Source organism: Dioscorea cayenensis, chromosome 9 (assembly GCF_009730915.1).
Source record: "Dioscorea cayenensis subsp. rotundata cultivar TDr96_F1 chromosome 9, TDr96_F1_v2_PseudoChromosome.rev07_lg8_w22 25.fasta, whole genome shotgun sequence".
Classification (NCBI taxonomy): domain Eukaryota; kingdom Viridiplantae; phylum Streptophyta; class Magnoliopsida; order Dioscoreales; family Dioscoreaceae; genus Dioscorea; species Dioscorea cayenensis.
This window is the reverse complement of record NC_052479.1, coordinates 30,242,837-30,258,442: the sequence shown is the minus strand read 5'-3', so window position 1 is coordinate 30,258,442 and position 15,606 is coordinate 30,242,837. Positions and strand designations below refer to the sequence as shown.

Below are 15,606 nucleotides of genomic sequence, written 5' to 3'. Positions count from 1 at the left end.
GCAAAGAACTAGAGATTTGAGACTTCAAAAATAGGAAATGAAATCAAATTGCAATAGACAAATAAAATGCCCAGTAACAAATGGATGTGCCGTGGTTAATCACTGCCTTAAGAACGATTTCGGTAGACCCTTGGTGCAAGTCTAAAACTCCGGTCGCTCTCCAAGGTTAACACATCCTTTTTCGAGTGGCGTGCACTCGCTGCAGAAAAATTGGAGATCATTCAGCAAATGGCCCGGAGAAAAGAAGAGAATCGGAGAATTGATGAAGGAAAAAGTGAGAGTAAGTCCCCCTTCCCTTCTCTCTATTCATATATTTATACACCTTTTCTCACCTAAGAAAAACCGAAACAACTACAATCAAGGAGAAAAAGACGGCAGATCAAAGATAGAAAGAACCGGAAAGGAAAATGATAAATTCAATGGCAAGAGAAAGCGGAAAAATTCAATGGAAAGGATTTATTGCCGACAAAAAGGAATTGTAATCGCCGCCATTTCCTACAATCCCCCACAAATGGCATGCGACGAAAAACAAAAAGATCCTGGGCAGTGACAAGGTCAATTGCTTAAGCATCAATTTCTTCCGATTGAATTGACACATAGTGAAGTGAGGCAACAAATAAATCCATGAAGTGAAGAACTCTTGAACTTGATGGATTTTGTTTTGAGACCCCCACAACACACAATAAAACCTTTATGCTTAAATGATCCCCGCGATAGACATTTTTAGCACTCGTAACAAGACCATGTGCGTACCTTTGAGAGCGATGAATGCTCTAGAAAGACAATCCCTTGTCTTCCATATGATGTGGTCGAGACTCCATACCCACATAGATGAATCCATCAAGTGCTTCTCTATAGCACCACCATAGAAGGCTATGGATCCATTAATAGCAACTGTGTGCTTAATCTAGGCATTACCAGTCAAACCATCAAGTCCATGTCTACTGGACCACCTACCAAAAGGGCTATGGTTTCACATAAGAGCCAATGGCTCATAATATTAGGGATCAATGTGGTTTCGTTTGACCTCAAAAAGAAGGTATCCACCACATTTCCCATTAAACACAAGGCTTAAGACCCATCCCTCTAGAGGAATCCAAAACCAATTTCACAGTTAGACCTTTTGTAAGAGGGTCACTGATTTCTTTCAGATTTTACATAATCCAATGAAATTATACCTGTCCTCAGCATTTGTTTAACCGCACTATGTCTGATGCGAATATGTCTTCTCTTACCATTATACACTAATGTTCTTGGCAATTGCAATAGTGCATCGAGAATCACAATGAAGGAAGATTGGAACATTTGATTTTTCCCCACAATGGCACATATCGCCAATAGGGTTCTTCAACCATTCTCGCCTCTTGACACCGCTAACTCAAGGGCGATGAATTCAGATTCCATGGTGGAGCGAGCAATACATATCGCATTTAGCGATTTCCAAGAAATAGCTCCTCCACCTAAGGTGAAAACATAACCACTAGTTGAACTTACTTGATCATTATCGGTTTACCCGAGTCAAGATCACAAAAATCCCTCCAAAACAGCTGGGAAATTTATTAAAATGTAAACCCCAATCCAAGGTTCCTTTCAAATATTTAAGCAATCGATAAAGTGCATTCCAATGTTCAATACTAGGATTGTGAGTGTAACGACTCAATCTACTAAGCGCATAGGCTATGTCGGGACGCGGTATAGTTCATGAGGAACATCACACAACCTATGATTTTAGCATATTCAGATTGAGAAACACTAACACCTTTATTCTTTTTTAGGTGTATCGTCGATCATAGGGGAGTTCTTACAGGGTAACACTTCAAAACAGCTGAATCTTTTCAACATTTTCTCTATATAATGAGATTGACACATTGAAAAACCATGTTCGTTTTTCATTAGTTTAACCCCCTAAGATCACATCAACTTCTCCTAAATCTTTCATATCAAACCGAGAAGACAAGAACTTCTTAGTCTCACTGACAACATTGAAATTAGAACCAAAGATTAACATGTCATCCACATACAAACATATAATCACACAATCTAATCCAAACATTTTTTTGAATAAAGACATGAATCGAGGCATTGACAACAAATCCATTGGTAACCAAAAATGTGATCAAATTTCTGATACCATTGTTTTGGAGCTTGTTTAAGACCATACAAGGATTTTCTAAGTTTACACACTTTATCCTCTTGACCTTTAAACACAAAACCCTCTGGTTGCTCCATGTATATTTCCTCCTCTAAATCTCCATTTAAAAAGGCTGTTTTGACATCCATTTGATGCACAACTAAATTATAAATTGCAGCCAAGGCAACTAAAGATCTAATGGTAGCAATTTTAGTCACGGGAGAATAAGTATCAAAAATAGTCAATGTCTTTCCTTTGGGTATATCCTACTACCACAAGCCTAGCTTTTGAACTTATCAATAGTACCATCAGGGCCTCATTTTTCTTTCTCGAAGATCCATTTGCTTTTGATAGGTTTAGATCCTTTAGGTAAGTTTACTAAGTCCCATGTATGATTCAACACAATGGAATCTAGTTCACTTTTTATAGCATCTTTCCAAGAGCTACTATCTAAAGATGTTATTGCTTCTTCATAAGTTTTTGGGTCTTCTTCAATCAACAAAGCAGTCACCACATGTTCATTTATTTTATCAGAATTTTCAATCAAGAATGAAGTAATAAAATCTGGCCCAAAACTTTTTTCAGTTCTTTGCCTTTTACTACATCTAAGATTATCAACATACTCATTATCAAAGGAAGAACTAGGCAAAGACAGAGGCATACTAGTATCATTCAAAGACACGTAATCAATGTTAGTATTGGATTTCTTCAAAGGAAACTCACTTTTCAAAAAAATTCGCATCACGAGATTCAGAAATGGAACTGTCTTTTAAGGACATAAATCTATAAGCAGCAGAATTTTGAGCATAGCCAATAAACACAGCATCATATGTTTTAGATCCTATATTAGTCCTTTTAGGAGAAGGAAAACTAACTTTAGCAAGGCACCCCCATACTCTTAGAAATTTTAGATTAGGAGAGAAACCTTTCCATAACTCATAAGGGGTTTTTTCCAACCTTTTATGAGGAACCCTGTTAAGAATATAACAAGCCGAAAGAACTGCTTCCCCCCACATATTATCTGCTAGACCTGAACTTATAAGCATAGCATTCAACATATTTTTAAGAGTTCTATTTTTCCTCTCAGCTATGCCATTTTGTTGGGGTGTATAGGGGGCAGTAAGTTCATGTATAATTCCATTCTTTTCACAGAATTCCTTAAGGTAATCAGTATTATATTCCCCTCCTCTATCGGATCTAACTCTTTTTATTTTCCTATCCAATTGATTTTCCACTTCTGTTTTATATTTCAAGAACATCTCACCAGCCTCATCCTTTGACCTTAGGAGATAAACTTTGGTATATCTAGAAAAGTCATCTATAAAAGTCACATAATATTTTTTACCTCCCTTGCTAATTGTGTTCTTGAAATCAGCCAAATCTGTATGGATCAATTCTAATAATTTAGAATTCCTATTTTCAACAGATTTAAAAGGTTTCTTGGCAAATTTAGCTTCTACACAAAAGCGAGCATTTTGAAAAACTCATTCACATTCACAGCAGGAATCAAGTTTAGATTTTTAAGTCTTTTAATAGAAGCTATGTTCACATGCCCAAGTCTACCATGCCATAAATTAACAGATTCAACAATATAAGCAGAAGAGGAAGAATTACCATTAGCAATGTTCAATACAAAGAGACCCTCATTCAGATATCCCTTCCCCACGAATTCTCCATTTTTTGTCAAAACTACTCTGTCAGCTTCCAACACAATTTTCAGGCCAGCCTTGTTCAATAAAGCACCTGACACTAAATTTCGACGCAGAGAAGGAACATAAAGCACATTGTTTAAAGATAATGTTTTCCCAGAAGTGAGTTTAAGATGAATCTTTCCTTTACCGAGGACTCCAGCAACACTTTGGTTGCCCATGTAGACACATTCTCCATCTGTAGCCTCTTCAAAGTCATAGAACAGATCCCTGTTGAAGCAGAAATGTCTAGAGGCTCCAGTGTCTAGCACCCAATCAGCCTTGTTTTCAACCAGATTTGCTTCAACAATTCATCGCGAGAATGATTTCATCTGATTCAATAAGGTTTGCTTGATTTGCAGCTTTACCATCAGGTTTTTCATTAGTCTTTTGTTGCCCACGACGTTGGTAACATTGGTAAGCTTTGTGACCAGTTTTTCCACATACATAGCACTGCAACTTTGTCTTTTTCTTTTCAATCTTGTTCCCACCTTTGTTGATCTGGTTCTGCATTTTGCGATTCCCTTGATAATAACCTTTCTTAGGACCATGCTTGAATGTTTCTTTAGCTGAATATTCATTAGCAACAACAAGATTAGCTTTAGGAATATTAACAAGAGAAGAGATTTGCTTATCTTTGAGGCGATTAGCTTCTTCAGTCCTCATATGGCTAATAAGTTCTTGCAATGTAAGATCCTTTTTCTTATGTTTGAGCTGGTTCCTATAATCACTCCAGGAAGGTGGAAATTTTTCGAGAAGGACATTTGCTTGCAGGATTTCACACATCTTCATCCCTTCATTGAGGACATCTGCAGCCAAGTTCTCATATATGTGTACTTGCTCCATAATTGGTTTGTCATCGATCATTTGAAATTGCAGCCATTTACCCACAACGTACTTCCTTTTTCCTGCATCATCAGCATCCATATTTCTTTTTCCAACGAGGTTTCCAAATCTCTTTGGCGATTTTTTTGAGTGACAAACGGATCAAAAAGAGGGTTAGACATGTGGTTTAGTAGGTGTCCTCTAACGGTCTTGTTGTCTTTTTTTCATATTTTTCTTTGATTCCTCATCCACTTGCTTAGTTTGAACAATAGGAGGAGTAGTGATTGGTGTAGCAAGGGGGTCCGAGGAGGTTCCATTGGTATCGGGTTTCAATGAAAAGGGAATCAGAAAACAATACATAATCAATCTCAAGCTGTTCAAAGAAAATCAACAATTTTTGGGACCAACGCTTATAGTTAGTTCCATCTAATGGTTCCAGCTTCGACAAATCAGGTAGGGTCTTGTTTACTGAAATAGCCATGGAAAACAAAGGAGTCGTTCTTAAAGTGTTGGCAAAGAACTAGAGATTTGAGACTTCAAAAATAGGAAATGAAATCAAATTGCAATAGACAAATAAAATGCCCAGTAACAAATGGATGTGCCGTGGTTAATCACTGCCTTAAGAACGATTTCGGTAGACCCTTGGTGCAAGTCTAAACTCCGGTCGCTCTCCAAGGTTAACACATCCTTTTCCGGTAGCGTGCACTCGCTGCAGGAAAATTGGAGATCATTCAAGCAACAGCCCAGAGAAAAGAAGAGAATCGGAGAATTGATGAAGGAAAAGTGAGAGTAAGTCCCCCCTTCCCTTCTCTCTATTCATATATTTATACACCTTTTCTCACCTAAGAAAAACTGAAACAACTACAATCAAGGAGAAAGAAACGGCAGTCAAAGATAGAAAGAACCGAAAAGGAAATGATAAATTCAATGGCAAGAGAAACGGAAAATTCAATGGAAAGGATTTATTGCCAGCAAAAAAGAATTGTAACTGCTGCCATTTCCTACACATTCTTGTCCTAACCACCATTTTCCACACTAAGGTACTCTCTAATTATAATTATCTATTAATTAAATTTTTTATTCAGGAGGTATATAGTAAGGCAATAAATAAATAAATTAATTAAATAAATTAAATTATAAACAGTTTTTTTTTACAATAATTTCTTTTTAATGCCAATGTTTTCTCTGCTCATGTTATTATTTTGAGAATTGACCATATGCTTTTATTTTGGTTTTCTTTTGTCTCAGAGGAATTATAAGAGAAGTTGAAGAACTCCATGGCAATCATCCGACACGGTCTAGAGTTTCTGGGACCGCGATGTTAAAGGAGACACAGGGTCTGAGCACGGGCTTGAACCCTTCTGTGGGAGGCAGGGAGGATACCCTTTTTTCCTCTTTCTTGTTTTCGTATTGTGTTCTTTTTGCTTATTTTGAGTTTTGTGATCATATCTAGTTGTTTGTGTACTTTCTTTTGTTTGCTATTTTATATTTTGGTAGAGTAATGCTTTACTGTTTTTTTGTTTCAATGTGAGTGATTTATCAACTTTTCAACCAAAAAAAACTTTTTTATTTGGATATATATACCAAAGGTGGATTGAGATTAAAAAGTTATACAAAATATAAAGTAATATTAAAATAAAAATGATATTAAATTATTTTGCAATAAGTGGCTTATTCTAAAATGAGTAATTATTCTTGTGACCTATCAAACATCAATAATATATATATATATATATATATATGAGTATGAGACAAATCAAAATCTAAAAATAAACTTGTTTGTTTTTTATTTTCTTGTTTTTGGCTTTTATTAAAATAGTAGTGAGATTTTTTAAAATGATTATCCTTTCTGTCTTTATGTGTATATATATACTCATGAGTTTTTAGGGCATATATGCCCAAAATATCCCTGTTATGTAACAACTTTAAAATAGCACATGTATACCCCCCCTAAAAATTTATTTTTGCAAATATAGTTTTATCGAGATTTTTTTTTGTTATAATATATAACCACCTAGAAATTTATTTTATAAATAATTAAACCTTAAATATTAAAGAATTTTTAAATGACAATAGATAGTTTACTTGCCTATATGTTGAAAGTATAATGTTAATTTAATTTTAAGATTTGAGATTATTAAATGATACCATCACTTAAATTAATGTCAATATATATATATATATATATATATATATATATATATATATATATATATATATATATAACAATTCTAATAATTTAAAGGGGTACATGTGAAGGGAAAAAAATACCTTTTCATTATCTGCATGTAGTTTTGTTAAGCCGGGCCGAAACCGGCCCAAACCCATTTTAAAGATCTAAACGGGTTGGGCCATCTAAACAGGCCAGAACAACCAAATCCGACCCGTTTGAAGCCTTTCTCTCTTTCTTAATTGAATCCAAAGAGAAAGACCTGCTAACCAAATACTCTTATAATAATTAGGTATTTTTCAGGCTTCGCATCGGAGTTTTTAAAATTTTGTGAAAAGTTTTTGAGACAATATCATATATAAAATAATATAATTAAACTACTCCATGGAAACTATTTTATGACTAAGATTTCAAAAGTCTTATGTACATTTATTGCATAAATAATTATGTGTAATTAATGTTTTTTAATTATTAATATTATAAATAATATAAATAAAAATTTAAATATTATAAAAAAATAAGATTGTTCCTTGAAACACTCTCGAATAAATTATACATCTACTTTAATTAATAGTATGTATAGATAATAATATATTATATTATTATTACTCTCTCAGGCATTTTTACTTGGTTTGACCTTTATTTATTTATTTAAAAAATTTATGTAGTATTAAATATTGTTTTTCAAAATTTATTTTGTATGCTTCTATAATTTTTCTACATAAATTATTAAATTATATTTTAAATGTATATAATTTAGGAAAAGTTAATATAATTTTTTATAAATTTTAGATTATCAACTAATTTTAACTAATTTTTTTAATTAATATGTGTTAGTTAAAATGAACAAAATTGAATAGAGTATTTTTGGTATATAGACTACAAGCAAGTGCCGATAGGCCAAAAGCCAGTTGAGTACTCATATTATTTTATTCTAAATCAAATTCCAATCTTTTTTATTTTAATTATTATTATTGTTATTTTTTTATTCCTAACTCGTTTAATTTGTCTTATTAGATTCTTTTTTTCTTTTCTCCAATTTTTTAATTAATTAATTAATTAATTTTTAAAAATTTCAAGGCTTCTTCTGTCATTGTTGAAGGTAGTGCCCTGCTCGCGGATCCGGAGCCAAACCCTCGGATCCGACCCGGAGAAGCATGGGCATCGTCTTCTCGCGGATGCTCTCCTCCATCCTTTGGCAACCGCGAGGCTCGAATCCTGGTTCTCGGCCTCGACAATGCCGGAAAAACCACGATCCTGTGTATACCTCATAGATCCCCTTTGTTTTCCCTCAATTTTCTTGATTTTTGGTGGATTTTTTGGGGATTTATGATGCTGTTTTTTGTTCCAGATCGGCTTCAGATGGGGGAAGTGGTGTCCACGATTCCAAGTATATTTTCTATTTATTTTTATTTTTTTTGGGTTGAATTTTGTGGGTTTTGATTCAACTATTTTGGTGGAATTTGAGAGGAGTTTTGTTGCAGCGATTGGATTCAACGTGGAGACGGTGCAGTATAATAACATCAAGTTCCAAGTGTGGGATCTCGGTGTGTTCTTCTGATCCTTAAAATTTTGTTTATTTATTTATTTATTTTTGTTCTTTTTTTTAATATAGAAATTTAGTTGTTTGTTAACTATTTTTTCTTATAATTTCATGGATTTTTGAGTTTGAGACTTTGTAATTCGGAAGAAGCGTTCTGAAAGATCATGTGTACGTTTTAGTATGGTTAAGAATTAGGTTTGAGGCCACCCTAAAGGTCATTGTTTTCGTATTCATTTGATGAATACTGTTGATTTTAGTGTAATTTAACACCATCCAGTTGTTGATGAAGTGCCCGATTAGGCTGTTGGACAAGGGAAAATTAAGTTGTTTTATTTCTTTTTATTTTGTTGATGTGGGTAATAGAAAAAAAATGATATGTAGAGGACCGTTAATCTAGAGACATTCACAGTAGCTGTCGGATTATCATCTAACTAACGGTATGGTCCTCAGAAACAGTACTGAAACGCATTCTATATTTTTGTACAGGAATCATAAATAGTAAAATATATACAGTACTTATATAAACAAACAACTGTTGGATAAGGATCCAACGACTTTAATTAAAATGCCCCTAGAGAACAGTAATCTAGGGACGTACCTAGATTACCATTTTCCATATATATATTAGTCTTTTGTTCTTTGATTGAGTAACGTGGAAGGGAAGAATTCATGTAGTTGATCCCAAATAGGTGGAATTAATGGTTTGTTGTTGTAGTGTGTCTATATATATATATATATATATATTTCTTGTCCATATGTTGAATGCCACATCAGCATGATCAGACACACTGTAAAGCTATTGGCGGGAGAAGTCCTAACAGACAAATTTGTATTGCTGGAAACCAATAGAGGTTTAAACTTAAGAAATATGAGGTGCAAAAAGGCGAGTCTTGAATTTGTGAATAAACATCTAAGCATCTTGGAAAACTGTAGAAGTGCCAGAAATGTGGAGTAATTGACTATTTTCACCTTTTTTCAGAGATCTGAGTCCATCTTTGCAAGAAACCTTGCATATGTAAGTGAGCGTTTTCTAACCCAGAGGATATGATACTGAATGGCAGGAAGAAATAATTCTGAAATCCCAGTTGCAAATTGTAAAAAAACAAATTGTTAAAAAAAATGCAATTCTTCGGTTTTCTAGTAAGTGGAATTTGCTATTATTATGATATGAAGGGATAGTGTGGTGAAGATAGCAGCCTTTTCCTGTTGTGGTGTGTCCTAAAGTTATATGTTTTGTTTTCTTATTTTCACATGAAAGAAGTGTAAAACTGTTCCGAGATAGTTCTCACTTGATGTTTTGTTCATTTAGGTTTTTGGTATATGCTGCTGTCTATTTCTTTACAGGACATTTGACTTTATATTTTGTTGAAACAGGTGGCCAAACAAGCATCAGGTATTCTTTTCCTTCATCCTTTATTTATAAGGACTTGTTGTTCATTTGTGAAAGTTTTCTTTCTAATCTGGTAACCATTGTCATTAGAGGGTCTCTTTGCTGAGCCTTCAGATATTCTCTTGTTGATATGTTGAGAAATATGGAAAGCAACTCTTCACTGGATTGTATTTCATATTTTATATAAAAGAACAATAGCTGCTATAATATGATTTTGATGATATCAGGACAATGCGTAACTGCAGAAGATTTTTCTCTCAAAATATTGACTGAATTGGTATATTACATCATTTCTCTGAGCTCTTTGCATGCATTCTTGCCTGAAGCAGAACTTCTGATTTCAATCAGACAAGCATGCTAGTGCTCTAGTTATGAGGGAAAGAACATAATTCTGGATGTTTTCCTGTTTATCAGAACATATGTAACTATTTTATGAGCCTTGGATATTCTCTTGTTGATATGTTAACCAATCTGAAAGCAATTTCCGGATTGTATTCTCAATGAAATAACAATAGCTGCTATAATATGGTTCTTATGTTGTAGGGACAACCAGTAACTACAGAAACTTGAATTTTCACTCAAAATATTGACTGATTTGCTATACTGCAACATTTCTTTGAGCTCTCTGCATGCATACTTGCCTGAAGCAAATTTTTCTTATTTTTACAATATGGCTAAGGATTCTGTGGTGGCTGGATAAGCATACTGATAAGCTATTTTTGAGGGAAAGAATATAATTCCAGATGTTCCCCTGTTTATTAATACATATTTAATTACAAAACAAGCACTCTAAAGTATTTGGTTGCTTGGACAGCTTTCTTTAATCTGTGTTACCTTTTATTTTAAAAGTTTTATTGGTTGAAGTAGACTAACTTTCTGTGTCGCGTACAATAAGCTGTCTATGTTTTGTATTTTTATACACCTATCAAACTGAGACCTTTTCCCAAAGATACTGAACCCTAGTAGGGAAATGCAATCTAGAAAACAATAGGGTTGTAATTATCAAACTTTTTTTTTTCTTTTTTTGCCTATCAAGTAGAGTGGTTGGAGTTGAACACGAAACTTCAAATGTTTGTGGAATTAAGTGCAAGGACACGGATATTAAACTTAATATGGGTTTCTTTTAACTGTATGCAGGCCATATTGGAGATGCTACTTTCCAAATACCCAAGCGATTATTTATGTTGTCGATTCAAGTGATGTTGATAGACTAGCCACTGCTAAGGAGGAATTTCATGCTATTCTGGAGGTATGCAACATGTTTGTGTGATACTGTCAATTATGGCTAAATTTTACTGTTTCAGGTGAACGTTTGTTAATATTCTGAGTTACCTTTTTTTTTTTAATTTTTTTTTTAATCATTTGTTATTTCAACAATGAGCCTGAGAAGGAAACTGTGCTCCACCCAAGCATCACATTTGTGTTGTTGCGGACAAACCAATTAGATCAAATGAGTGATTATAGCATGTATATTTTAAAATAGTTATGATAGTTTCTATTTTTCAAGCCATTTTATTTTTAATTTGGAGCTTTGTCTTGCAGGCGTACCGTTATCATTTATGATATTTAGTGCTTACCCATAAAATGATAGCATGAGTTAAGTTTTTCTTTCTTTTATATCTATCCCAGGAGGATGAGTTAAAAGGCGCTGTGGTCCTGGTGTATGCAAACAAGCAGGTGAGGATTGTGTTCCTGCTTTTGATTCTATTTATTTATTTTTTTGGGTGTGTTTTCTTTGAAGAATTATATACACTGTCATAACAACACTCATTGAACATCTATTGCATTTGTGGTAAAATCACGTGGGAAGGTTCTGCTTTAGGAAATTTTTATACTCCCAATGATAAATGCTTATACTGCAGAATGTGACCTTCTCTAAGATGGTGGTAGAAATGTAGAATATTCTTCCCTCATGAAATATCTTATGCTAAGATCATTTCAACCGAATTTTGTTTTTAGATGGTTTAAAATTTGCTCATCCAGCTTTGAACATGAATTGGTTGAGAACAAATATATTTGTTAGCGCAGGCTTCTGTCTACGCATAATTTGGAAAGAATTTTGTTGTTTTATTTCTTTGATTTGGGCCAATATTTTTACCCATATTAATTTCATGAGTAACGAACATCATTCTTCTCACATCATGGCTGCATGTTTTGCATTCTTTCTCAGGATCTCCCTGGTGCTCTTGATGATGCTGGAGTAACCGAGTCTCTAGAACTTCATAAGCTTAAAAACCGTCAATGGGCCATTTTTAAGACTTCAGCTATTAAGGGAGAAGGACTTTTCGAGGGCTTGGACTGGTGAGTTCTTGAATATTTAGCTTCGCCTACTCGTAATACAAAATAATTAGAATTCATCACCATTCATTTCAATCCATTAACTTGTGCATTTTCTTTATTTGATTTTGCTTTTTGTTTGCCATATCTAAACCATATATAGTTTTAACAATAGGTCCTATTACCATAAATTTTCGTTCCTATTCCAAGCATTTGAATCTTAAGATAAAAGAGTTATTCCTATTGGTTCTTTGTAATGCTGTTGTTAATTATATGCTCTTGGAAGTACTAAATTGTTGCATCCAGTGTTAAGTGCTAAACAAGAAGTGAATTCCAGTTTGAACTTCAAATATATTCATTATTGCAGGCTCAGTAACACACTCAAATCCGGTGGCGGCTAACTCCGATACAATTCGGCCCAATTGTATCCAGATATCTTCAGCCTTGGCCACATGGTACACCAAGCATAATTTTTTTCTTTCACCTGAGTTAGATTTCATGTGCAAAATCTTCTTAGAAAAATTATATTAAATAACCGGAATACATCGTCATCTTGTACACAAAAACTCAGATTTCAGAGTATGATATCAGCTGCATTTCTTTTATTTTTCTTTTTCCCTATATTTTCAGGTAAAAGAGATGTGCAGTATTGTTATAAACAACAAGCATTTACTGATTTACACCATGCATCATTTGGGTATTTGGTAAGCATTAATTAACATGATCAATCTGAAACTCAAAAACTCATATCAAGAAAACAATACAAGCTTCATCTATCTCTTTTTGGGCCTTTTCCTTTGTTTGTTTGTAGGTTTTTTTTGTTAAGTAAATTTACATTTTTATCCATATAGTTCCTTTTAGTTACTTTTCTTTTACTTTATTTTTCCTTTATCTAAGTACTACTAGGAATGTGCCTAAGATTCATGTGCTATCTTTTTTACATACTGATGTTAACTACTGTACAAGATGAGTTGAATCTGACCATGAACATGTACAGAGTCACATCATTATCTTGAGCCCCACCCAAAGTTGGTCCTATTTGATCATGATGTGCTTCCACTTGTTTTGATGGGATGTTAGGAAAAAAGATTTTCAAGTTTTTGTGTTTTTGAAAAAGGTGGATGAACTGTAGATTGAATAGTTGTATGTTTAAGATTCTTTCTTATTGCAATGTCTAATTGGAATAGGATCCAATGTTGATAATATCTATCTGAAAATTTTATTTGTTTCTAATTGGAATAGGATCCAATGTTGATAATGTCTAATTGGAATAGGTATATAGGTATTTGGAGATGCTTGGTTTCACATCATTATCTTAATAAAGCCAACAACCCAAGTTAAGGGCTTATTTGTTTCTATCCAGAATAAATCAAAGATAAATTGATTTATTTCATAATAAATAAGCAAGGGTGGTGGATAAGGACAGTACAATCAAATAGTTATAATTTATTATTCTCATTTTATCTACAATTTAAGCGAACACCAAACTAATTTATAAAGTAAGGCTTCAGCATTGAAGTGTAAATAATAATTTTACAGTGTATATATATATATATATACTCGTGAGTATGTTGTAAATTTGAAATTTATAGACGTTCGTGAATGTTTTTGAATGTTGATCTAACGGTGCTGACTTCATCTCTAGATTTGAAATTTACATATATCACAAATGATGTAAACACTGTTCATAAATATATACAAATGATGTAAATACTGTCCGTGTATATACACATGTATATAAGTATTTTTGTGTCAACTTAATTATTCAATTATTATTTGCTACTCACTTGCTTACCTTTGAATAATTTTTTATATTGTAACTTTGTTAAATTAATTTTTTTATCTTTAAATACATGATTGATTTTACAAAAAAATCATAATAAAAATTGTTCAAATTTTGTTGTTACTGTTTATAGAATAATTACATTTTTTTCTCAAAAAAGTAAAAGAAAAAAAAACATTAATTTTAAATCAAATTAAAATATCAAAAAATATATTTTGTTATTTTTCCAAGTGTGCCACAATACATGTATATATATATATACATATAATATACAAGCAAAATTTCCCATCATCTAGATAGTAGGTTTGGGCGAACAGGTACCCCTAGTGGGTTACGAGTGGGCCCCACATGTACTACAAGGCCCAATCACATGAGCCCATGACACCGGCCACCAATCCAAATCCCGATGAGGTGGGCCCCTACTTCACATGAACCCCAACACCCCCTCACGCTTCTTTGTGAAGAAAGCCCGTCATCATCATCATCAGCTCCATTGCCCATTGCACCGGTACATCTTACAATGTACTTTATAACCCCCCGCAAAGTGTGATGTGAAAAACCTACACCATCACAGTTGTACACGTGGCAATATCCTACGAGTCAAAAGAGATACGAACGATTCACTTGGTCCAACCCATTGTTACACCACAAAGCAATGACGGCAGCCTTGGCGTCACACCATGCGAATAATAAAAAAAAAAAAAATCTAGTAATAATAGTGATAGATGATGGGCCAATGAGAACTCGCCACGTATCAGAAGAGTGTTTTGTGTTTGGTTAGTGGTACTTGGTGTAAAAATAAGTGGAGGGGATGAAAAGGTAGTGAAGTCAAAGGGTTCCCATTGGTTATGAAAATGAGGCATATATATATATATTTATATATATTTATATGCTCATGCATTTAGTGATAAGAACAAGAAAGTGGGGGGCCCCACACTAGTGCCCCTGCTGCTATCCCGTCATATTAAGTTTTGAAGCTAATCCCCATTTTTTAAATTTATATATATATATATATAATTATAAATTTGAAGATTTTGATAGATTTAATTATTATCGAGGTCCATATAATTATGTACTTTTTACCTTATAATATTTGTAATATTTTTAGACATAATTAAATTATCATATTTAGTCGAAGTGGATCGTTCTAGTCCGCGGTGTAAATGATCAAATATAAATTATAAGGATTTAATTGTACCTAAAAATATTATTTTCGATTAAATTGATTTAATTCGACCAAATATGAAGACTTAATTATATTTAAAAATATTAAAAGATTAATAAGGCAGAAAATACAAAATTAGAGGGACCTATAAGACAATTAAACCTTCTATATATTATAAAAGATGTCTGCTTGATACTAAACAGTAATTAAAGATGGATGAATATAAAAAATTGATTCTAATATTTTTGAGTTTTTCATATATATATATATATAGAGGACCAATCGACGTCCATAGATAAAAAATCTATGGATGTCCATTATCAGATCCAACGGCTAACATTGATGAACATTATATACTATAGTAATATAACAGTAATTACTGTTAGGAACAGTATATAAACAGTAATTACTGTTCGGAACATTGATAACTTATATGTTTTGTAGTTAAAAGATTGAAAGTTAAACGATTTCTAATAATAGTGATGATAGGCGATTGATAACTCATCTATCTCTTAATTAAAAATTTTGAGAATTAAATTACCTCTAATAATGATAAAAATTGTGATTTATTTATATTTATTAAAAAATAATAAAATTAAAAACCTTCCTTATGATAACTTGGAATTTATGTAAA

At 33.0% G+C, this 15,606-nt stretch overlaps 1 protein-coding gene across 1 annotated transcript; it reads left to right on the top strand.

Annotated features, from left to right (window-relative positions):
- The first annotated feature begins 7,905 nt into the window (after window positions 1-7,905).
- LOC120269012 (ADP-ribosylation factor 3-like) lies at window positions 7,906-13,070 on the top strand. Its single transcript, XM_039276300.1, is given in 10 exon segments — window positions 7,906-8,007; window positions 8,009-8,075; window positions 8,166-8,204; window positions 8,299-8,361; window positions 9,732-9,750; window positions 10,885-10,996; window positions 11,377-11,424; window positions 11,918-12,048; window positions 12,392-12,479; window positions 12,655-13,070. Coding segments are annotated over 9 exon segments (549 nt in total). The 5' UTR covers window positions 7,906-7,971; the 3' UTR covers window positions 12,426-12,479; window positions 12,655-13,070.
- The last annotated feature ends 2,536 nt before the right edge of the window (window positions 13,071-15,606 follow it).